The following is a 24,328-nucleotide window of genomic DNA, read 5'->3' on the forward strand; positions in this document are numbered from 1 at the left end:
GTGGCCCAGTCTCTCCCCTGGCGGACTCAAGATGCACATGGACTCTTGGGCCATTCCCATGGCTTCTGTTGCCATCAGCTGGCCTCACTCCACAACTCTTTTCCACCCTGAGCTCCGATCCACATCTGCCTCTGTGTTTCATCACCTGACTTGCTGGCTTACAGCCTACCCCTGGCAGTCCCCATTCCCATTTCCCCCCTCAGCCCGTCCACGCCTCTCCTGCACAAACCAAGGGCCCAGCCTACACTTGGACTGACTGCTGCAAAGCTGCCTGCCTCAGCCCCCAGCATCCATTAGCCATTTTCAGCTAGTAGAAAAGGATCTTCTGGAAATACCTCTGCCAGTCAAGTCTCTGGGACCTCCCACCTCTCCTGCTGGCCGGTGGGTGTGCAGGGCCTGGCACTGTGACCCTGCCCTCTGTGCTCAAACTGCCTCCTGGAGGTGGTTCCCGGGACAACCCAGCGCTCTTCCTGGGTCTGGATCATCCTTGGCCATATCATCGTCCCAGCGTTAATACCATTACTTAAAAAGATGAACTTATTTAATCCACCTCCGAAGCAATATCCGGAATCATGTTCCTGTGCTACTTCTATTCCAGTACACAGTCGTGTAACATTCTGATAAATGTTCACATGTGTCACCCCTGCACCACAGTGGGAAGCACTGGCCCATGGCCTCCCTCCCTCCCCGGGGCCTCTGCCCGGCCCTCTCCGCCTCCACTCGCACTGTTGGGGTACTGGCCCTCCACGGGGCCGCCCTGTGTTCTGCTGGGGAACAGACAGTGGTGGTCTCGTTCACCCTATTGCCCAGCAAAGGGTTTGGCACATGCTTGAGAAACAGTTGTTGAATCGTTCATTGAGGTAAACCAATCTAGCAAAAGATTCTGGAAGGCACAGAGCGGGCAGGTGAGGAGGCACTAGAGAGAGGCCCTGCCCGGAAATCCTGAAATCCTACATCCTCATCAGATACCATGGTCTCAAGCTGCGCAGCCCGGGCTGAGCACCGGGGAGACCTACGCCACCCTGTCCTTGCGGGTATTCGCTCCTTTGCCACAACAGTGGTTTGCCCTCAGCATCCTGAGGCTTCTTGCTTCTCAGACAAGGCAGATATGACCTTCAGTGTCACCTCCCTCAGGGGAGGCCTGGCCACTACCTGCATGCCAGGGACTGCAGAGCCTTCCTCCCCTCAGCTCACTGGCAGCAGCTGCCCTCCTCCTTCCCTGCTGACCACCCAGCAGTGCCCCCAAGGTCCCCAGACACCTCAAAGACCGCACCTCACCTCTGCAGCCTGAATCCTCACCACTGAATGCTCCACCACTGAAGGAGGAGCTGCTACGTACTGGACACACGGCCCAGAGCCCACGTCAGGCCGTTACTCGCCCCACCCCCCCACCTCATCCTATCCACCTGTGACCACTGGTGCCATTACTGCCCGTCCGGCCTTAGAGCTGAGGGGACTGAGTCACAGAGGTGAAGCTGGTCCAGAGTCCACAATAGGCAAGGAGCCCAGCTCCCCTCCCAGCTTCAGGACCCAGTCCCCCTACAGCCTCAGATGACCATCCCTTCTGGGCTGCAGGGAGCAGGGCAGGGGCCTGTCCCCCAGCCTTCCTCCCAGAAGCTGCCTCAAGCTCCTCCCCACAGCAGTGGCCACATCCCACTGCAGTGCCCAGTCCTCGGGGCTCTCCAGGCCCCCAGCCTACTCAAGGGCTGTGCCCAATGCTCCCTTCTAGTTCCTGCCTCCCAGGTTCTCCTTTTTCCTCCATCTTTCTCAGCAGCAGACAAAACACATTTCACCTAGATTCCAAAGTTTAAAACCAAGAACAATACAAAGAGCTTCCCTTGAGTCCTGTCTCCAACCCCCTTACGCAGAACTCAGATGAGCCTCCAGGCCCACTGCCCACCCTTCTCCCCACGTACACCATTCTGCCCATTCCTCCCCTTTAGTAGCACTTGATGCCGGGGCCACTCTGTTCCCCCAGTCTCCCACACCCATCCCTGACCCCTGCCCTTCATCTCTCCCAGCCCCTTCTCCTCTTGACTTCTCATGTTGAAGCAACCAGGCCACACACCTTGGTCCTTCTCTCCTCCCTGTCTGCAACAGTTCCAGCTCTAGTATGCCGCCAAATGCTGGCCAACTAGCTTCCTGGGGCAGAGGGGAGGGGCTGCATACGTGTACAGACATTTAGTACATGTTTCACTCCCGCAAGAATTTGCAGCGTGTAATTCACAATTAACCAAGTATGCAGTACCCTTTCCCATAAATTCCTAACAGCCAACTGATTCTCACAAGAGGCTTTCACTGATTTTTGTTGAAACTGCATCCATAGCCAACCTATGTCAGTTGCAACTGACAAATGAGTCTAGTTCTGACATCAAAGTTGGTTGTTACTTTGTTGACCTTAAGGAGTAAGATGGAAGTGAAGCAACGATAACCTATGTTAGAATCGCACTTGTTCATCCACGAGTGACTTCTTTGCTCACTCAGATAATACCTGTCAAATACTGTGAGACATTCATTTTTATGGGCTATCTATAGATGACCCACTTTCAAGTTTAATAGGCAGTATTAACATTTCTTCCTCACTTTGTTAAGTCTAGACAATCAACACAACAATAAATCAAGCCTGGATTTGTAGCATTTCCTGAGCTCATGGCATCGGAACTCCCACATCAGATTTCCAGCCACCAGCGTGTTGTCCTGTTGGTGGAGCTGGGAAGAGAAGCGCTGGGGTACAGAGTTACGTAGTTTCCACCACCTGGATAGGACAGACAGATGTAAGTACAGCTGACTCCTGAATGACTCAGGCAATGGGGAATGGCCCCCAGTGCAGCCAAATGTCCCCGTATAAATTTTGACTACCCCCCCAAATTAACTACTAATAGCCTACTATTGATTGAAGACTTACCGATACCATAGCTGATGAACACATACTTTGTGTTACATGGTTTTTGGTGTGTTTTTTTTTAAGATTTTGAGAGAGAGCACAAGTGGGGTAGCGGGGCAGCAGGGGGAGGAGGAGTGAATCTTAAGCAGACTCCCTGCTGAGCGCAGAGCCTGACACAGGGCTCCATCCTCTATCCTACAACTTTGAGATCATGACCTGAGCTGAAACCAAGAGCTGGATGTTTAACCCACTGAGCCACCCAGGCGACCCTGTGTGTTATATGTATAATACACCATATTACAATAAAATAAAGAAAACATTAAGACACAAGAGAAAATACATATACAGTATTATAATGTATGTAATTAAAAAAAAAAAAAAACCACACACACACATAAGTGGACCCCCGCAGTTCAAACCCACTTTTCGAGGGCCACCTATAATATCAAGAACACAGATCACAATGGTCAAATATCAAGTAATTAGGAAAGAAAGTTTTGAGTGTTTACTGCCTTCACATTTTTAAATTCTGAATTTACATACACTAAAACTCACTTCTGGTATGTAATTCTATGGATTTGCCTCATGTATAGAGTCATATAATCACCTTAATCAAGGTACAGAACGGTGCCATCTCCCCCACATAGGTTCCCTGTCCTACCCCAGTGTTGTAGAAACGTGCCCTTAAGTCCTAGCAAAATACTTTCCCTCAGTTTTGCCTCTTCCAGGATGTCACACAAATGGAATCGCACAGTATGTAGTCTTTGGGGTCCAGCTTCTTCCGCGTGGGGTCACCTGCTCTCTGCTTCCCCCCATGAGGACTGCCACCTCGCATGCGCTGACCACAGTTTGTCCATCCGAGGGACATTTTGTTTCTAGGTTGTGTTTTTGCCATTGTGTTTAAACAAAGTTGACATAAGCATTTATGTACAAGTTTTTGTGTGAGCCTAGATGTTTATTTTGGGTAAATACCAGGCAGTGAGACTGGTAGGTTATATGGGAAGTATGTAATTCAGTAAGAGATGACCAAACATTTCCATAGTAGCTGTAGCATTCTGTACCTACAAGGAGAACACAGGAGTCGCAGTCACTCTGCATCCTCACCTGCATGTGATGTCATGTTTGGTTTTTTTTTTTCTTTAGCCATTTGCATAGGTAGGTCATAGTGTCTTGTGGTTCTAATTTATACTTCTCTAACAACTACTGATGCTGAACATCTCTCTTCACATTCTGGTCTGTCATTTGTATATCTTCTCTGGGGGTAATGTCTTGCCTTTTTTTTTTTTTTTTTTTTTAAGATTTCACTTATTGAGAGTGAGCAGGAGAGCACAAGCCCAGGGAGAGGCAGGGACAGAAGGAGAAGTAGACTCTCCACCGAGCAGGGAGTCCAACAAGGGACTTGGGGCTCAAACCCAGGACCCCAGGATCATCACCTGAGTTGAAGGCTGACACTTAACTGACTGAGCCACCCAGGCCCCCTATGGTTGACTTTTTTCCTTAATGAGTTCTGAGGACTCTTTATATAATCAGGATACAAGGCCTTTTTCAGATATATGATTTTCACTTATTTTTTCCGTTTGTGGCTTGTTTTTATTTTCTTAATTTCCTTCACAGAACAGGTTTTTAATTTTAATGTATTTCCATTTATTCATTTTTTGCTTTATGAATTTTGCATCTGGAGTTTTACTAGGAAACCTTAGCCTAATTCAAGGTCACAAAGATTTCATTCCTCTTCTCCTCTAAAAGTTGTGTAGTTTTCCATTTAGGTCTATGAATGATTTGTGGTTAAATTTTGAGTGAAATAAGATGACAGGTATAAGTCAAGGTTCGTTGCAGAAAACATGACTGTCCACTTGTTACAGCACCATTTATCAAAAAGACAAACACTTCTCCACTGAACTGCCTTGTACCTTTGTAAAAAATTCAGTAACTATACTTGCGTGGGTTTACTTCTGAACTTTCATGTGCTCTTCCATTTCTGTGTCTTGTCTTTGACCAGCGCCACTCTGCCTGGATGACCAGAGATTGCAATCAGCCTTACAATCAGCTAAGTCTGCATCCTCCAACTTCTTCTCTTTTTCAAGATTGTTTTAGCTATTCTGATTCCTTTCCATCTCCACACAAATTTTCACATCACACTCTTGAGGTCAACAAAATTCCTGCTGGGATTGAATTGAATCCACAGATCAATTTTGGGGGCGGTGTCTCGTCTTCCAACCCATGAATCCATTTACAGTTGAGCTTGAACAACATGGGTTTGTATTGCACAGGTCCACTTATAGGTGGATTTTTTTTTTCAATAAATATGTATGAGGACTGTAAATGTATTTTTTCTTCCTTGGGTTTTTCTTAATGACATTTTCTTTCCTCTCATCTATTCTAATACATTTAATAAACCACATACATGTAAATCAACTGTGTATGTCCTTGGTAAATCTTCTGGTCAACTCTAGACTGTTAGTTAAGTTTCTGAGAAGTCCAAAGTTCTGTGCAGATTCTCCACTGCACGGCGCTCAGCACACCAAAACCCCCACACTGTTCAAGGATCAAGTGTATTTAGATAATTTTTACTTCTTTCATTAATGTTTTAGTTTCCAGCATAACAATTCTGCAAATATTTTGTTTCATTTACATGTTTGTTCCAGTGGTATTTGTAAATGGTACTGTTTTTATTTTTATTCTTGATTTTATATACTTTTTTTTTTAAAGATTTTATTTATTCATTTGACAGATAGAGATCACAAGTAGGCAGAGAGATAGGCAGAGAGAGAGGAGGAAGCAGGCTCCCTGCCCAGCAGAGAGCCTGATGTGGGGCTCGATCCCAAGACTCTGGGATCATGACCTGAGCCGAAGGCAGAGGCCTTAACCCACTGAGCCACACAGGCGCCCCTTATTTACTTTTTTAATAAAAGATTTTATTCCTAAGTAATCTCAACACCCAAGGTGGGTCTCAGACTCACAACTCTGAGATCAAGAGTCCCACGCCCACTGACTGGGCCAGACCAGTGCCCCAACGGAACTGTTTTTAAAATCTTTGTTTCAGATGGCTCATTGCCAGTATACAGAAATAGAATTGATTTTTGGATGTTACCTTGTATCTTGTGATCTTGCTAAACTCACCATCAGTTCCAGATTTTTTTTCTACATTCCATGGTATTTTCTACTTTGACAATCATGTCATCTGTGAATTTATTCTTTTCAATCTGTAGGCCTATTCATTTTCTGGCCTTACTGCAGTGCCCAGAACTTCTGGTACAAATATTGAAAAGGAGAGAAAAAGAGAGCAGAGAGCACTGGCATTCTTGCCTTCTTTGTAATCTTGGGGAAAAACAAATCAGTCTTTGACTATGAAGTTTGATGCTTGTCATAGGTTTTTATGTGGTTTCCCTTCATCAAGTTAACAAAATTCCTTTCTATCCCTAATTTGCTGAGAGTTTTTATTATGAATGCATATTGAATTTTGTCATTTTTTTTTCCTGCATCTATTGAGATGAGCGTGTGGCTTTTTCTTCTTTAGTCTGTTAATATGGGGAATTGTGTTGAACTAGCCTTGCATTCCCAGGGTAAACCCCCTGATACATTCAATTTGCTAATACATTCTTTTTTTTTTTTTTTAAAGATTTTATTTATTTATTTGACAGAGAGAAATCACAAGTAGGCAGAGAGGCAGGCAGAGAGAGAGGAGGAAGCAGGCTCCCTGCTGAGCAGAAAGCCCGATGTGGGACTCGAACCCAGGACCTGGGATCATGACCTGAGCCGAAGGCAGCGAGCGGCTTAACCCACTGAGCCACCCAGGCGCCCCTGCTAATACATTCTGTTGACAAGTTCTGCACTGAGAATTTTGGTAGGGACCTTAGGAAAATCTAAAGTCCTTAACGCTGTGTGCAAGATCTCCCCTCCCCAATGATCCCTGACCTTCTGCAATGAGTTTGGGAGTGGAATCTTCTATTTTCAGGAACAGACTGTAGAACTGGTATTATCTGGTAGATTTGCCAGGGAAACTATCTAAGATTTCTTTGTGGGAAGGTTTTAAACCATGAATTCAATTTAACACATACAACACTAAATGATTACCTGTTTTTTCTTGAGTTTTAGTAATTTGTCCTTGTGGGAGGCTGAACAGTGGCTCCCCCAAGATTTCTCCATCCTACTTTCTGGAACCTATGAATAATTACATGGCAAAGGGGAATTAAGGTTGCTCATTGGCTGATTTTAAAATAGGGAGATGATCCTTCATTCTCTGGATGGGCCTCATGTAATCACAGGGGCCTTAAAGTGGAAAAGGGAGGCAGGTGAGAAGATCAGAGTAGTGTCACATGAGAAGCTGAATGGCCTTTGCTGGTTTTTGAAGATGGAGGACAGGGCCACAACCCAAGGAAATCAGGCAGTTTCTAGTTGCTGGAAAAGGCAAGGAAACAGATCCTACCCAGCACCTACAGAAAGGAATGCAGCCCTGCTGATGACTCTGGTTTTGCCCCATGAGAACAGTGTCTGACTCCTGACCTACAAAACTATAGTAGAGCAAATCTGAGTTGTTTTAAGGTATGAAATTCATGGTCATTTGTTACAGCAGCAGGAGCAAACTAATAGAATGAAAGACAGTATTTTCAAGGAACTGGTCATCATTTCTTCCGAGCTGTCAGTGATAATCTCTTAATTCCTGAGATGGGTAATTTGTGTCTTCTTATTTCAGAGAACTACCTTTGATTTTCTCTAACGTTGCTGTCTTTAGTTTCACTGGTTTCTGCCCTTATCTTTATTACTTCCTTTTCTTCTATTTTCTTTGGGTTTACAAGAAGCTCTTCTATTGCTCTTCTTTTGCTGGTTTTTAAAAATTACTTTTATTTTTTTAATATGTCATTGAATTATAAGTTTGTGGAATTTGTGACAGCAGCTGTGGAACCAGCAGCTTGCAGTGCCTCGGACACCTGCCTGGCACGTGCTCCCCACAGGCCGTCTCTCTCCCAGGCCGCGGACAGGCCCTGGCTGCCAGTCAGCATCCATGGCTCAAATGGCCAACTCAATATGGATGCGGCCAAAACAGCGTCCGTGACCAGGTCCCAGTATTCCCCTGCTTTTCTGCCTTCCCACTTCCGTAGATGGCACCTCCACAGGCCCCTCTGTGCCAGCCCCAGAGCGAGGCTGCATTGAGCCCTGACCCCTCTCCTCTCAGCCACAGGCCATCACTGAGTGCGTCCTCTCAGCTCTGCCTTTAGAACGCATCTGGGTCTGAGCACTTTGTACAGCCTTCGCCGTCATCACCTGGGTTTAAACCACATCAACTCCCACCCAGCTCTGCACGGACACAGCGGTGGGACCCTGCCACTGTCCCCGCCCGTGCTGTCTGTTCTCACCATGCACTAAGAGAGCTCCTGCTGAAGGGTCAGTCTCATTAGGTCTCTCCTAGGCCCGTAGCTCGCCAGCAGCACCACTGCCAAGAGAGACCTCAAGTCCTGGCCCGGGCTCACTCCTCTCACCGTGCTGAGACTCTCGCTCTTCAGACACCTGCCACTGCCATCTCTCCAGCTTACAAAGTACCGCCCCGACACCCACAGGGCTCACGGTTTTGCCTCCTTCTGTTCACACTGCATCTCCTCAGAGAAGCCTTCCCTGACCACTGGGTCCCAAAAGGGAGCCCCTAACACTCTCTCCCCTTGTACTTCATTTTCCTTGGCATTTGCTGCTTGAATGCTATAGAACGCTATTTTTTTCAGCATTCACGTACTTGTCCTGGTCCGCCCCTCCTGCCACTCCTGCCCTAGAATAGGACCTGGTAGATGCAGTTGTACTAAATCAGGATGAAAGAATAAGCAAACGACTTAGCAGCAGCCAGGAGAGTGCCTGCAAGCCGGCCCTCACTTCCCCCTCCATCAGGATGAGGGCACACTCCTTAGCAAGGCTGATGAGGTGCTGGACAAAGTGGTCCCCTCGACCCCTATGGCTCCATGTGGCCACTTGGCCCCTCACCCCATCACTTCTTTCAGCTCTACTAAACACGTGGGTCCTCCAACAGACCACTCTCCCTCAGCACAGGTCTTCCTCTATCTTCTTGGGCCTGAAACACTTTCGCTGCCTCAGCTGGCTTATTCTCCACATGTCCTTCAGTTCTCAGCTTGGCTATCACTGGCCTCCTCTGACCCTCACCCAGCCCCAACTGACAGAGGCCTCCCCCATCAGAGTACATGTGATACCACTGCTGCCTCCCCCACCAGACTGTGAGCTCTCTGACAGCAGGGCTTGTGACTGACCAACCTCGGAACCCTGGAACCTACCTGAGTAAGTGCACAACAAACACAGTCTGAATGAAAGAATAAATGAACAAGTGAATTAATGAAAACCAAGTCTGCTGAGGGCTGGGGTGGGGACGGTAGACGACCACCCCACTCCCCATCCCTGTCATCCTCCCAGAGAGGGCCTCATTCAGCCCTGCTGAGGAGCAGGGAAGCAATAACCATCCAGGGCCTAGAGGGTGTCATCCAGTCAGAGCTCTCTGTCCTGTCCCTCCCATAAGGCTCCAGTGCATGTCAGGGGTGGGAGAAGATGAGAGTAGAGTCTAGGCCTTGGCAAAAGTCACATCACCCTGAGTTCTGGTGGCTACAGCCCCCATTACCACTTTCTGCCTTAACTCTGAGCCCAGGTCCTACTTCTTGGCCAGTTTCCAGGATGGCATCCAAAGGAGGACAGAGAAAGTCTCCTTTTTGCTTGCATACAGTCAGTGATAAACTGGATGGTGGAATCAGAAGCCACAGCCAAGAAGCCTGGGCCTGAGCCCAAGCCCTGGGTCACACTGCTGCCTCCGTCCAGGAGGTTCTGCTTCAAGATCCAGAAAGTCAGAGGCCAGTAAGAGGAGTACAGACCAAACTTCACCCTTCGCTAGGTCTTGTCTTTGTGGATGTGGAGTGGAGAACAGGGTAGCAGCAGTCAACCACCCAGCCTGTGTGCTCAGCACCGCTGCCCCCAGATACTCCTTCAGTCCCACTAACACACCCCTGCCTCCCCTCCCCACAAAGAGCTCATAGTCCAAAGTCTCCTTTAAGGTTCTTTTTTTTTTTTTAAGATTTTATTTATTTATTTGACAGACAGAGATCACAAGTAGGCAGAGAGGCAGGCAGAGGGGGGGGGGGGCAGGATCCCCGCTGAGCAGAGAGCCTGATGCGAGGCTCGATTCCAGGACCCTGGGATCATGACCTGAGCTGAAGGCAGAGGCTTTAACCCACTGAGCCACCCAGGCGCCCCTAGGTTCTTTTTTTTAAATGATTTATTTATTTGAGAGAGCAAGAAAACACGAGCACGGGGAGGGGCAAGGAGAGAGGGAGAGAGAGAAGCAGGCTCCCAGCTGAGCAGGGAGCCCAACATGGCGCTCAATCCCACAACCCCGGGATCAGGATCTGAGCCGAAGGCAGACGTTCAACAAGCAGAGCCCCCTCTTTATAGTTAAATGCTGTATTTTGCAGCATGCCTGAGGGTGGAGGGATACTGGGGTCCTCAACTAAGCCTCCACTCATGTTAGTCCTTCCATGGGGACCCCTTCCCACAACCCAGATCAGATCCTGGTGGTCAAAGAGGACTCAAGGACCCCAGCCCCGCTGCTACTGTCCCAGGCCAACAAAAGGCCCCACTCCACAACTCAGCAGGGTCTCACCAGCCCTCGCTCAAAGGCACAGTTGCTCCCACAACCTCAGCTCTTATCTCTGCCAGGACGAGGCCCATACTGGACTTTTCCCCAACTCTGAGCCCTCCTCGTTCCCAGCATGTGCAGGGACAGCGTCATCCTACCACCCTCCTCTCTCAAATTTACCCAGTCTGCTGACACCATCTTTAAAGGGATTTTTGACCTTGGTCCTAGCCAGGCCCAGGACCTCCTTTCTGAACCCTGCCCTGCTTCACCACAGAGCTGTTCTGCCATCCATTGTGGTCTTCCTGCCCCTGCCTGCCTATCAAATTCAACACTATCACCTTCTGAGCCACATATGCAAGCCTTCCACAACATGGGGATCCAAATCCTAGCTCTTCCACTCAAAAGCTGTGTGACCTCACACGACCATGCAGCCTCTCTGAGCCATGATTTCCTCATCTGTAAAACATAATCAGAAGGCGATTTAAAGGTTTTAAAGGCAACAAGGCAGAAAATAGCCAATACGCGGTAGACTTTGGGTCTGATCCCCATGACGCCTGAACCACGAGCCTTCCAACCCTGGCAAAACAGGCTGCTGCTTCTCTTCTGCCCTCCTGGGAGGGTTGTGTGCAGGTGACCACTCTCTTGTGAGGTTCCTGTGTGTTGTGGCACGGGGTGGGCAGAAGAGGGTGGGAGGCCAAACAAAAGGACTGCAAGGAAGGAAGCTACCCATTCCCTTATGTTTGTCTGGGCCTTGGTTTCCCTATGAGCTCTGTGAAACTGAGATTTCTACAGAGAGGCCAGGAGGGGCTGCCTAAGCAGCAGGAGTGAGCCTGCGATGCACTGGGAAAGGCTGAAAAACAAACGCACCAGAATCCAAATCAGGAAAGCCCAGGGCCGGAGTTGCCGTGGCAACCTGCAGCAGGCTCCCAGCCTGGCACTCAGCCTCTGTGGGGTGGGGGCCGGGACTTGCCAGGCTCGGCTGCCCCCGCCTCCAAGGCCTCCTCTGCAGTGTACCTCGGCTGACACGGGGGAGGGGCGAGGGCACAGAGACGCACCTCTGCCCTGTCAGGCGGGCCTGGGCTCCTACTTCCAGTTTTAGGGAGCTCACTCCTCTCCAAGAGCGAGGCCCACACCCAAGCCCTCCAGAGTGCTGCAAGTCACTCCCAATCCTTCCAGCACCCTGGTCCCAGCACCGATCGCTCCAGCCCAACCCATAAGCTGCCGGGGCTGACAGAGTGCCACTACCATGGACCTCAAAGCTATTTCCATTGCACAGGGGGCAGTGAGATGACCCCCCCACCCTGCCACCAACCTTCCATCAGAGCAAGGTGGGGGAAGGAACAAGCACAGGTGCGCTGCTGTAGTGCTTTATGCAGGTTTGCTCACACTTAATGGCACTCCCCTCTGACAGTTGAGAAAATAGGCCCACGGAAAGGTAAATGACTTGCCAAGGTCACAGAGCTCCTGGGTGGGGAAGAGCGAGGTCCCAGCCAGGGCTTTCCAACTCCTGAGCCCAGACCCTTCCCATGGGGCCTATTACTGGATGCCCCAGGCTGACCATCCACCGTGTCATCAGGGGCCTCTGGGGTGCCTATCTACCCAGTGACCTGGGGGCTCCTAGACACAGTCCCTCAACCACAGGACTGTGTCTGGTCTGCAGAGACACACAACAGACAATGGCCCTCATGCCTCCATTTAATGGCCAAGCCGGCACTGCCCAGATGATGCCCAGGCCCCAGTAGGGAAGTCCTGCCCCCTGGCTACTGTCCCCTGAGGAGCCCATCCAAGCTGGTGTCTGTCAGCCTCACTAATGTCCCAGTCCAGTCCCGGTGGCAGGGAGCAGCCTCATCTCAGTTCCTTCAGCAAGCTGTTGATGGAGCCCAGCAGTTCCCGGAAGTAGCCCTCATCCTCGCCATCCTGGAGCTCCAGGGCGGCCAGAGCCTGGTACTCAGCCTTCAGGCTGACCAGCGTCCTGCTGAGTTGGGGGTCTTGGCGGTAGCGGTCCCGGCAAGTGGCCAGGAGGGCACCCAGCGTCTGCAGCACCTTTTCTCGGGCATCGTGCTCAGGGAGGGCCAGGAGGTGTGCGGTGATCTCGCACCAGCCCTGCTCCCGCAGGCCTGGTAGGAGGGGCACCTGGCGGTACTGCTGCAGCTTCTCCGGGGACGTCTCCTGGGTCAGCTCGGCCTCCTCCTCAGCAAACATCTGCTGTCCACATGGCCAGGCACCCGGAATGGGGTTGGGGGAGAGAACACACAGAGAGCAGTCAGGGGCGCCGCTCAGGTGGGAAGGCATGTGGCTCATCATCCGTCCACCCGCTCTTCCTTCTGGGCCTCAAAGGCCCAACATGGGAGAGGGCCAGCCGGATTCACGGCTTCAATCAGGCTCCCCCACCCGTCCATCCATAGGCCCATTTGTCTGTCCATCATCTATTCATCAAAAACAACTGTGCAGTATGCCTGAGAAACCCAGACGGAGACATGGTCCCTGCCCTTGAGGAGCTCAGGGTCTAGCAGGAGAAGACAAATTAACGGAGTAATCCCTGAGGAGCACAATGACTGCAATTCAGCAGTGCCCGGTGGATGCCAGCAGTCTGGGTTCAAACTCTTGCTCCGCCACTGACAGCCGAACAGCCTTGGGCGGGCACGGCATCATCTCTTATGTGATGATGTGCCCCCTTCAGGACCACACACGGCCAATGCCCAGCACACAGCACACCTAGCAATGGGCCCTCAGCTCTCAATCACCTCCACAAGATTTACTCCCTCAGAGGACAGAGGGTACAGCCAGGAGAACAGGATGGCACTTCCCTGAGTTTGGAGGACTACGTGGGAGTTGTCCAAGTAGACAAGGGTGGAGGGTCCACACATGGGAGGGTCACAACAGTAGGCCGAGGCCCCCTTCCTGTGTGTAGAATGTGAGGCTGTTCTGGCCCAGGGGGCGTGACAGTCTGGCTGAGTCCCGGCTATGTGTGGCCTTTATGCCAAGGGCCTGGGGAGTTGAGACAAATTTGGGCAGAAAGTCACAAGCTTGGCCAGTGGCTGTAAAGTACAGAAACCCAGCCCCGCCAGCACAATACGGTAGGAGCCATGCCTGCCAGGCTACAGGGGCAGGACACACCTGAAATGTGAGTGACCAGCTTCTCTCGAGTGTTGGGGGAAGGCAGTGGTGGAGGATGAGCAGGGAGAGGGTGGAGACGTGCTCTACTGGCTGTACTAAGTGTACCTGCAAGAGGAAAGAAGAAGCTCTGCCCTTACTCCAGGGGAGAACAAGGCATGCTAAGGACAGGGAAAACAAGAGGAAAGCCCAGGCAAAGAGCAGGGGCCACAGAGCACCACTGGATGGCCTTGGGGTCCATCGGGGCTGGTGGAGGAAGCAGGGAGGGGCAGGGATCAGCATCCGGGCCCAGAAAAGGATGAGAGGGCTCTGACAGTCCTTTCCTAAGCTACCCCACGTACCCCAGCTGCACCTGGAACATTGAAGGCCCCATCGCCCTTGGCCTCTGCCCCACGTCCACTGCCACTCACTGCACCTGTCAGCCCCCTGCCTCCCACTCAAAACCACCTCCAGCCAGCTGACAGTAGACTTGTCCAGCCCTACACCCTGCACAACTGAGCATTTCTGATGTTCATAACTAAATCCCTTCCCAAGGACTTCAAGGCCTTGCAGGGTCCACCCCAACTGTGCAGGGCCTCATCCCCACATATGCCCTCACTCATGCACCTGTCACACGAGGTGTCCCCCAGTGCCCTTAAGGTGCATCTTGGAGGCGCACTCCCACCTAACTCCAACTCCCCGGTTAACTCACCCCTCAGATCTCACTGCCTCCCCTGACTTGCCCAAACAGGTCAGAGTCCCCCAACTGTAGGCCTCTGCAGCCCACATGCTCCAGGTGCTACTGTAAATAAAGTCTGTCCCAAAGCACAAGGAAGACAGGGACCGTGAGAGGTGGTGCACTCCCCACGGGAACTCTGCCAAGCAGCTGCCCCCTTCCCACAACATCCTCGAGCTGTGGGGCACCTCCAACGGCAACCTGACGCGCTGCCATCTCGTGCAGCTCCAGACCCAGCCCCGGGCTCATTAGTTTTCATTCTTTCCGGAGAACTACAAGAAAAGAGAAGCCCCAGCTGCCTCAAGCACAGTTCGGCTGACCCCTGTCCTACGCTCACCGGCGGCAGAAACTCCTCCACTGTCCTCCCCGCCTGCAGAGGGACAGCTATCCCAGTACTCTCCACAGAGAAACACCAGTGTTCTCAGCACCCCAAGCCTCAAGGTGAGCCCTGGGGGCCGGCTGACTTGGGCAGCTCTCCAGGGACATGCCAATGCCACGGCACCTGCCATGCCAGGACTGGGGGTGGCAAAGAGACACCGAATTCAGCAGAGGGAAGAGGTCAGTTTCTCCCAGGAAACGCCAAGCCAACACACAGGTCCTTCTCCAGGCTTGCTGGCCTGTTGCCAGGAAGTCAACTGTGCCCAGGCCTTATTAATTGGATGTGAGCAGCACATGGCTGCCTGCTGTTCTGGGTTTCTGCAGCTTGGAGAGAGAAAGAACGAGAAAGAGGGGAAAGAGAGAGAGGGGGAGAAAGAGAGGGGGAGAGTAGGAGAGAATGAAGGACAAGCCAGGCCTGGAGACACAGGGAGCACCAGAGAGTCCACGCACTCACAACAGCAACTTCCAGACACTCCCACCCTCAGTGTGAGGCAGGAGCAGGGAGGCAGGCCTGGGCCTCTCCTCTTCCGACACTCAGCAGTGGCTCTGCCGCTGCCCAGCCTGCTCCAGTCGTCTGTTCTAGGGAAAGCGTGGCCAGAAAGTGAGCTGAGAGCTCTGCTATCGCACTCTGCAGCCGCTGCATTCAGAATCCAGGCCCGGCTGGCTGCACTCTGTTCTTTTTTTTTTTTTTTTAGATTTTATTTATTTATTTGACAGACAGAGATCACAAGTAGGCAGAGAGGCAGGCAGAGAGAGAGAGAGGAGGAAGCAGGCTTCCCACTGAGCAGAGAGCCTGATGCGGGGCTTGATCCCAGGACCCTGGGATCATGACCTGAGCCGAAGGCAGAGGCTTAACCCACTGAGCCACCCAGGCGCCCCTGCACTCTGTTCTTAATTAAGACACTTCCTAGGCTCACAAAGACCAAAGTGGATTGGACACCAAGTCTCCTGCCAGGTGGCAACAACAGGGTCCTTGGGCCCCTCGAGGGCGGCCATTCCGAGCCCTTGCCCAGAGTCAAAGCTCCCAGAGGAGGAACCTGCATGTTTCTAGAATCTAAAGATCGAAATCTAAAAATCTAAACCTAAAAATCCAAAGATCACATTTCTAGAATCTAAAGATTCAGCCTCATTCCAGGCTCTGGCTAATTGCTGTTCCAGCTGCTTCGAGGGCTCCCAGACACAGCTGCTCCATCCTACCTGCTCCCTATCGCACCACCCTAGGCTTTAGCCAAATGACCCGTCATTCCATGAAGGGCCGATCCTGGCCATTTCTGGCACACTCCCACCCCCGGCACCCCGGCCCCTTTTCCCTCCTCACCAGCCCTCAGGTTTCAGTTTAGCCGTCACATCCCATGGGACACCCTCCCTCAGAAATTCTGGGTTCAGGACCCCAAGGAGGGGCCTCCACAGCCTCCAGGTCTACCCAGCACAGTCTGGCACGTTTTCTCGGGAGCACTGTTAGGAGGATGGAAGGCGGGATGGAAGAGGCCAGGGCCAAAAGGCCAGAAGCAAAACAAAGCAAAGTGACCCGGAGGCACCCCAGGACTGGGCACTCACCTTTTCAGTGACCAGGTCATACAGCAGAGTGACCACACGCACAGCCAGCATCTCTGTACCCTTTGCCTGCACCAGGCTCCGTAGCACCTGCAAGCCCCCCAGTTTCAGGAACTGCTGCTGGGCATAGGGGAAGTGTCGCAGTAGGGAGCACAGCGCAAACAGGACCTGCAGAGGGTGATGGGCCACATGGTACTCGGCCTGTTCCGGGGCCCAGTAAATGCAGCCAGAAGTGCCCCGACGACCCCAGCCCAGCCTCCATTCTTTTCGTCCCCCTCAGGTCCAGCTATACCCCAGAACACAGTTCTGTGAAAGCTGGAAGAGGGGTCAGACACCTTTAACATCGCCCCCTGGGCAGACCGCAACACAAGAAGCCCGAGGGTGGTATCCCAGACTATGATGGGAGCTGAACTGAAGCTTCCAGATGCCTCAGCAAACTGTCATGCTGCTTGAGGTGAGTGGGACCTCTCTCCCTATGCCACCCAGTGGATGGGTGAGCACTCAGGTCCCCAAGGGTGACAGGCACAGCCTGAAAAGGGACCCTTGCCTTTCAGGCTCTGCAGATGTGCTAGGGGCTGGGCAGCAGGGAGGGAGCAGATACATACCTTCTTCTTTGCAGGGAGAGGCTGTTCCGTAGCCAGGATGACCAGCAGCTTCTGTAGGGCTCCCCCCTCAATGGCCTCTACTTGAACCTTTGGGTTGCTGGAGGGAAAGCACAGGACAGCATGACACTATAACTCCTCACCAAGCTGGGGACATATCACTGTGCACAGCCCAGGGATCTTGGTGGTTCAGGGGGTGATAATGTACCAGCCATCCCTTGGGGAAAACTAAGGTGCCCACAGGAGCATTCCCTCTTGGGACAAGCTAGAGCTTAGCTGGCTGAACAGGTGAATGACTATATAGCTACCTGGGTACCAAAGCCTATGGCCAGAATCACAGACCAAAGGCTCCCAAAACATCCTACCACCCAGCAAACATTGGGCTGGAGTGATCTGGGAAGGAAAATCACCTACAACCCTTTAAGATCTCCTGATGCTAAAGGTGCTACTCAGTGTCCCTCCCACGAAAGCCTTCCTTCACAGTCCCCAGGCCTACACTGGGTCTTCCTCCTTCCTCCTTCCATCACCCAATCATACACTGGGGGCAATTACTGACAGGTCTGTTCTCTGATTATGAGCTCCTCTTGGCCATGTGCTGGGACCCACTCCTCTTTTCTCTTCTGGGTGGAGTACATAGACAACATATAGTGAATGTCTGTGGGGGAAAAAGACCGCAAGAACGAATGAGAGCCAGGGAGCCTCTTAACCTGAGCAGAGCCTAAAACAAGACCAACCCAGATGCCTCCCCACTGTGAGAGTAGCTGCTGGGATTGCCCCCATGTTATCAGTACTCAGCATACAGCCTCTGTCATGGGGCCCAGGAAAAGAGGGCCAGGATGTATCAACATGTGTGCACAACCAGGACTGTACCAACCCACACACAGCAACACTGTAACACTCAAAACCCAGAGCTGCCTCTCTAGCTCCTCTCCCCATTCTGAGCTGGCAGAAGAGCAAGGAGGTTCAAACATTCAGGCACAACTCTCCTGGGTGAAAGCATAGGAGCCCTGCCAGTGAACCCTCCACAGGGCAGGGTGCCTGGGAGGAGATAAGACTGGGAACCTCTTGCTTTCCAAGATCAAATTAGTGATCAGTTTGGGAGAAGTGTCAAGCACAGGGACCTGGGTGGTTAGGGCCTCGAGGGAGGTCAAGGCTCCCTTGCCAGACACTTAGGAGGCCTCAGAGAAGAAATGTGGCAGGCTCCTAAAAACCCTGAGGCCAGAAGGAAGAGGAGGGGCCAGACCAGAGGTCACAGAGTGGCTGCCACACTTGCATAGACAGCCCACAAAGGGCACTGAGTCTTCTTGGCTCTGGTTCCTTCACCTAAGCAAGGCCACCAGCTCCCTGGAGACCAAAAGAGCACCTATTCCTCTTAACCCCCAACCTTGGCAAGGGGCCCTCGTGATCCTGCAGAGTGAGGCAGGTGACAAGAGAATGCACACTGCTGCTTGCAAGAGAGAGCCTGCCACATGGCAGGCGCCCCGTAAAAGCTGGCCCAGAGGCATGGTGATGGGGCCCGATCCTACCAGGCACCAGCTTCAAGTTTCAAAGAAGACTCAGCACACTGAGCCAGTTTTCCTGCTCTAAATGGGAGGTGCGTGGGTCTCTCTGCATCGTCTCAGCCAGAAAGGATGTGCAGGGTGGGTGCCAGCCTGTCCCACGGCAACCCCACTGGTGTGTCTCAGGAGTGGCCTGGAGATGGGCCAGGATCTCTGGGGAAGGGAAGCTGACAGCTCCTCTCCAGACAAGCAGGTGGGCACCAATGCAGGAGGGCTGGGGAGCTGAGCCTCTCCCCTGCCCCCTGCTCCCCCCAACTTGAGAAAGGCAGCTGCTTCATCAAAGCATGAGCTAATTAGGACTGTCTCTGCCATCATGTGCCTGAGGAACGCTCACCCGCAACAGGCAGGGTCTTTTCTAGGAAAAGATGACCATGTTGAGAATTTCACACAGACATCAAAAGCTGCCTCCCAAGGAAAGGGGGCTGTGAGACCCAACATCACATCAGCCTCATAGGGAGCACCATCGCTCATGGGCCCACATGGTGGCAGGGGCAAGGTCCTCCAAAGACAGCACATGGAGCTGAGAACAAGACCTAGAGATGAGAGAATCACCTTCCAGGTGCCTTAGGAAAGCCACTTGAGCATGCTGGGTACCGAGACCTGCCTGGACACCACCCAGAGGAGCAGCCCTGTCACAACGCGAGGCAGTGTTAGGAGGAAGGGGAACCGTGCTCACCTATGTCTTGCTTGTTAGGAGGGGAGAGAAGGCTTAAACCCCTAAGGGAACCAAAGCACCAACAAGAAACAAAGTACCAGGGCCTTAAGGGGAGGGCACGTACCATCTAGGCAAATCCCCATGGCTTCGCAGGCACTTCTTTTCCACGGGAGCCCTGATGTAAGTGACAGACGGCCAGACAGCAGTCTATCTTAGGAACGATGTACAGCCGCCCCACATGCAGGCAGGTCTTTGGGGAAGCTCAGCCAGCCCTCTGCTACTGAACAAGCCAGGATCCACACACAGGAGAGAGACCATCCACTAGATTTTACTTAGAGGTTACAGAGGGAATGAATGATATTAACATGAGGCCAGACCAAGTTGCTCTGAACCTAAGGCTGGGGGCGGGCAGGGGGTCCTGAGAAAGAACAGGAAGGTCTGGGCTGGAAGATCCAGGAGGGCTGCACTGGAGAAGAGACACTGCAGGAGGCTGAAGAAGATAGCTTGTAGACAGGAGGAAGGGCAGGTGCTCAGGGAACAGCATGAGTGTGTGTGGAGAGGCGAGACCACTGAATGAACAGCTACCCTGGAAAGTCATGGAAATGGGTGCAGGCGCAGCTGACAAGAAGGTGCAGGTCAGGAGGCCAAGCTACCAACAGCACTGAAGTCTGCTGGCTGGGACCTAGGAAGGGTGATGCAGGACCCAGACATCGTCCAGCAAGCAGAACCTGTTCCTGCTCCTCCTTCCTCAGCAAATACCAAACCCTAAGTAAAATGAAAAGTTGGTGACAAGCAGACACCAGAGAGGGCCCACAAGCGGGGTCTGCCTCAGTACAGTCGCCCTGGGGACAAGAGATGAGATGGCAGAACACTCTGAACCAGGCACAACTTACCACTCTCAGGTCAGGTTGGCTGTGGCTATGCGGTGTGCACCTGTATCTGCCCAGCATCCCTTCTGTCCTGCCTCCCAGTAGTGATACCCCTGCCTCCCTTCCTTTGAGACACTGCTCCCTCTCCCACTCCTTATGGTCCTGATGGGGTCCTATGGCAACTCCCGAAACCACAGGGAAGGGCTTGTGGATTGGGTGCTGGTCCATGATAGCCTGCCACCACCATGGCCTCTGTGGGTCACCCAGGACTGGGCAACTAGAGCCCTGAGTCTATAATGGAGTCACGACCAAAAGAAGTTCTCTTCTCCATAAGATAGGTTGTTATAAGCCAGGAGCACCTAGGGTCATGACAACAGTGGCTGGGTCCCACCCCATCCCCAAGGAGAGGAACTCATTAAGGTAGGACAAAATAGAAGTCACACAGAAAGAAACCAAAGGAAAAAAGTGAAAGCCTGATACTTTGTCACTTGCTGAAATCATTTTCATAAGGCAATAAAATCTACTTTTTCACCTGCAGCCGAGTCCTAAAGAACCTGGGTGAGGAGAGCAGGACCATCGGCTAAACATGGGCCTGTGGCCAAGTGTGGCCTCAACAGCCCTGGGCCTTTTCTCCTAACTTAAATGAAGGTAAGGTGCCCATGTAACTGTGAGCCCTACTCCCGAGTTGAGGGGCACCATGCGCGCTTCAGGGGTTCCGTATAATACCTTCTGGAAACAGTCTTTTAGTCCTACCCAATCAAGGGGCTAAGGAACACAGGAGAGGAAAGGTGGAGAAGGTAGAGCTTCCAATGAAGGTAGAGTCTCCAAATGACACTAAGTCCAGCCAGGCGGGAACAGGTAAGCTGGGCATTCAGGCAATCCACTGTGGAGGGGCAGGTACCAACATGCTCTCAGAACCTCTCCCTCCTCCCGCAGCTTAGCCTTGGGCTCTGAATGTTCATTACTCTGTGCTTTGGGGGATGAAATGCCCAGAAAGCTGAGTGAGTTTAGGGGATGTACAAGGGCCAGCGCCTGGAGGACACTTGGTGGGGATCCCGTGAACAAGGGTTGATGACCTTGGGCAAGTCCCTTCATTTCTGTTTCCTTACCTGTGAGGCAGAGCTAATACTACCTTGTGTTAAAGATACAACAGGTATCGAGCGCCAAAATGCAGCCAATGCAATGTGATGGAAACATTAAAATTAGGGTGGGTTTGCTACAAAGTGCCCAGACCATATCCTCGAGAACACAGCTGTCCCGGGAACACAGATGTCCAGGGCACATATATGCTGGCCTCATCTCCCTCCCAGCCTATGGGCTCAAGACGGGAGCTGTGGCCCATACAGGGGGCGGGGCGGAAAGGTGCGGAGCCCAACAGCTGGGGATTTGAGTGCGTTAAAAGGGCAGGGGCCTGGCTTGCCTCTCAGTGACATCCGTGGAGCTGGTGTGCTCAAAGTCAACAGAAGGATATTAAGGACGTAGCTTGTCTCTGATGAGATAAATGAGACTAAACCTTGTTCAGGGCTAAGCCGGCTGGACTGGATAAATACCATTAGCACTTGGATTACTGGGACATTCACAATCAGCAGGCAAGTCAGCTGTCTGTGAGCAGAGGGATGGCAGCAGCTGCTACTTTGCAAATCTTGGGTGAGGCTGGGGGAGGGGTAGATCACAGAAATGGAAATGATTACATGTGCAGAAACCAAACAGTTTGGGTCAGGGTAACTGATGTAGGCAACTTAACAAGGGTCAGAGATCCTATTTCAGTTAAGCAAAGCTGAGCAAGTGTTGGGGGGCAGTCTGGGGGAAGGTGGTTCAGCTGATCCCAGGGTATATAGCCAAGCCCCACCATGGGCCCCATGAGAGTATAGCCCACGAGTTGCCCTTCTCCCTCTCTGCCACTCGGGATGGGCTATGTAATTTTCAGGGCCAGTGCAAAATGGAAACGTGGGGCCCATGTTCAAAAAACTATTAGAAACTTCAAGATGGAAAGGGCAGGCAGAGCATTAAACCAAGCACAGGCCCACTTCAGGCCAGGGTCCCTGCAACTACAGGGTCACAGAGCCACAAAGCAGGTGCTGCTGGCATCAGGGGCCGTATGCATGGAAATAGGAAACACATAGAGATCCTGTTTGGGGTGAAGTGGAACAACAAGAATGGAAAAGGGAGTCTGAGTAACTGGAAAAGGAAAAAAAACGGAAAAGGCAGAGACTTCTGGATTGGAAAATAAGGGTCAGGTTGACTCATTACATGGGGCTGAGTAGATACCAAGGGGAAACCCTCCAAAGCAGAGCTTGCGTCATCCGGAGTCCCAGTCCCAACCTAGAGTCAAGGCTTATCCACGCATCGGGGTATAAGCTCTCTCAGGAGTCCTCACCATATTTCTATGTAGGATAATGATTCTCTTTTTCATGCTCTTAAAAACAGAGGGAAAAAAACCTGCCATTGTTGTGAAATAGTCCCTGAGAAGAATCTACACAGTGTGGAAAGGGGGCATATCTCAGGGGAGGACGTGGTCAGGCTTCATCATCTGCAATCCTGCCTGATGAAGTGGTGGTAACTGTTCACCTTCTTGCCCAGAGAGAAAGAATCCTTCTCTGCGGGACTCTCCCTGCCCATGACCTAGCGTGTGGCCTTGATCATCTGTGGAACACAAGGATTTGCAGGATGTGTAATCTTGAAATTGGCAGTTCACTGGGGATCTACTAGCCTGCCATCTAGGGATTAAGTGGGGGTAAGCAATCAATTAGTCAATCAAGAGATGGACAATTACCAACTTGAATAACAACAGAACAGGTAAAAAATAAATACCACATACAACTCTTGCACATCAAAGTGAAGCCCCCAGGAGAACCAAAACAACCAGCCTATAACATGAGGCTCATACCACAACTGGGATGATGGGAACCACACTGGGCCACTTCAGAAGTTCCATCAGGACAGGGGAAGGGTAGGAGCATCACTGGACCCATTCATAAACAGTTCGCAACCAGAAGCCAGTTGTGTAAGCAAATGTAGGGCACAAACACTTCACCACAATGATAGCGCTCGCAAGAGTATCTCTAAGAGGTCCTCTGCACACACGCACAGAGATCAAATGCCCAGCTCTGGAAAAAGAAACAGGGCCTCAGAGGGTGTAGCCCCAAGGAATCCTAACAGACATCTGCTAGCTCCATACATAACTGCATCACAATCACCAGGGACACTGATTTGTGTTCCCCCTCAAACGATTTCAGACTGGGCACTTTAAAAATTACAGGAAATTACACAGATAACTTACAGAAAAGTTACAAGAGTAAAAGAACTTCCATTAAGATTCATCAATTGTTGGGGCGCCTGGGTGGCTCAGCGGGTTAAAGCCTCTGCCTTCGGCTCAGGTCATGATCCCAGGGTCCTGGGATCGAGCCCCACATCGGGCTCTCTGCTCAGCAGGGAGCCTGCTTCCTCTCTCTCTCTCTCTCTCTCTGCCTGCCTCTCTGCCTACTTGTAATTTCTGTCTGTCAAATAAATAAATAAAATCTTAAAAAAAAAAAAAAAAAAAAAAAAGAATCCAGAAGATTCATCAATTGTTAACAGTTTACCACATCCGCTTTTTTTCTTTCTCTCTATGTATATGTTTAGACGTATTATTTTCTCTCCTGAAACATTTGAGAGTAAGTTGCCTCTTTACCTCTAAATGTATCAAGTGTGTCTCTTAAGAACAGAGGACAGTTATCAAAATGAGGAAATTAACATCAATATATGATCTGCAGATATTCAGATTTTACCCACTGTCCCCAAACTATCCTTTTTATAAAGTAATTTTGGTTTCTGGTCCAATCCAGGACTTGGCACAATGAACTCAGCAGCATGTCTCAAGTCCTCTACTCCTGACACTTCCTCCTTAGTCTGTCTTTGTCTTTCACGACACGGACAGTTTTGAAGAGCACAGGCCAGTTGTAGAATATTCCGGAGTCTGATGGTTTCCCATGCTTAGACTGAAGTTGTGCACGTTGGTAGGAACACCATAAAAAGCAACGTCGTTTCTTTCTAGGTGCATCTTATCGGGAGGCACATGATTGTCAGGAAGGCCCACAATGGGCCATGTTTACTTGGATTACTGATCCAGTGGCGTCCACCAGATTTCTCCATTATGAAGATGCTATCTGTCCCTTTGAAATTAATACATATTTTGTGGAGAGACACACTCTGAAATATGAAAACAGCCTGTTCCTCAGCAAACTTTCACCCGCTAGTTCTGGTGTTCACTGATCATCCTTCCTTAAAATTATTATTACCATGATGTTTGTCAAATGATATTCAAACTTGATCACTGCTTCTACCCGTCTGTGCTGGCAGTCTACGGGAAAGGAGAGGCTTTCCTATGTTCTCACTTACTCA

General features: G+C 51.2%; 1 protein-coding gene across 11 annotated transcripts in view; it reads right to left on the reverse strand.

Annotated features, from left to right (window-relative positions):
* Nucleotides 1-12,183: 12,183 nt before the first annotated feature.
* SIL1 (SIL1 nucleotide exchange factor) overlaps nucleotides 12,184-24,328 on the reverse strand; it is a 262,858-nt gene continuing 250,713 nt past the window's right edge. For 8 of the 11 annotated variants that reach the window (XM_047729781.1, XM_047729779.1, XM_047729783.1 and 5 more), the window contains 4 exons: nucleotides 19,204-19,254; nucleotides 16,869-16,965; nucleotides 16,267-16,431; nucleotides 12,184-12,707 (listed from right to left, as the gene is read on the reverse strand). In XM_047729781.1, the coding sequence (XP_047585737.1) occupies nucleotides 12,348-12,707; nucleotides 16,267-16,431; nucleotides 16,869-16,965; nucleotides 19,204-19,254 (673 nt within the window). In that variant the 3' untranslated portion in view covers nucleotides 12,184-12,347. The remainder of the gene's footprint in view (nucleotides 12,708-16,266; nucleotides 16,432-16,868; nucleotides 16,966-19,203; nucleotides 19,255-24,328) is intronic. The other 3 variants (XM_047729772.1, XM_047729774.1, XM_047729780.1) reach the window with 2 other exon arrangements.

Source organism: Lutra lutra, chromosome 5, assembly GCF_902655055.1.
Source record: "Lutra lutra chromosome 5, mLutLut1.2, whole genome shotgun sequence".
NCBI lineage: Eukaryota > Metazoa > Chordata > Mammalia > Carnivora > Mustelidae > Lutra > Lutra lutra.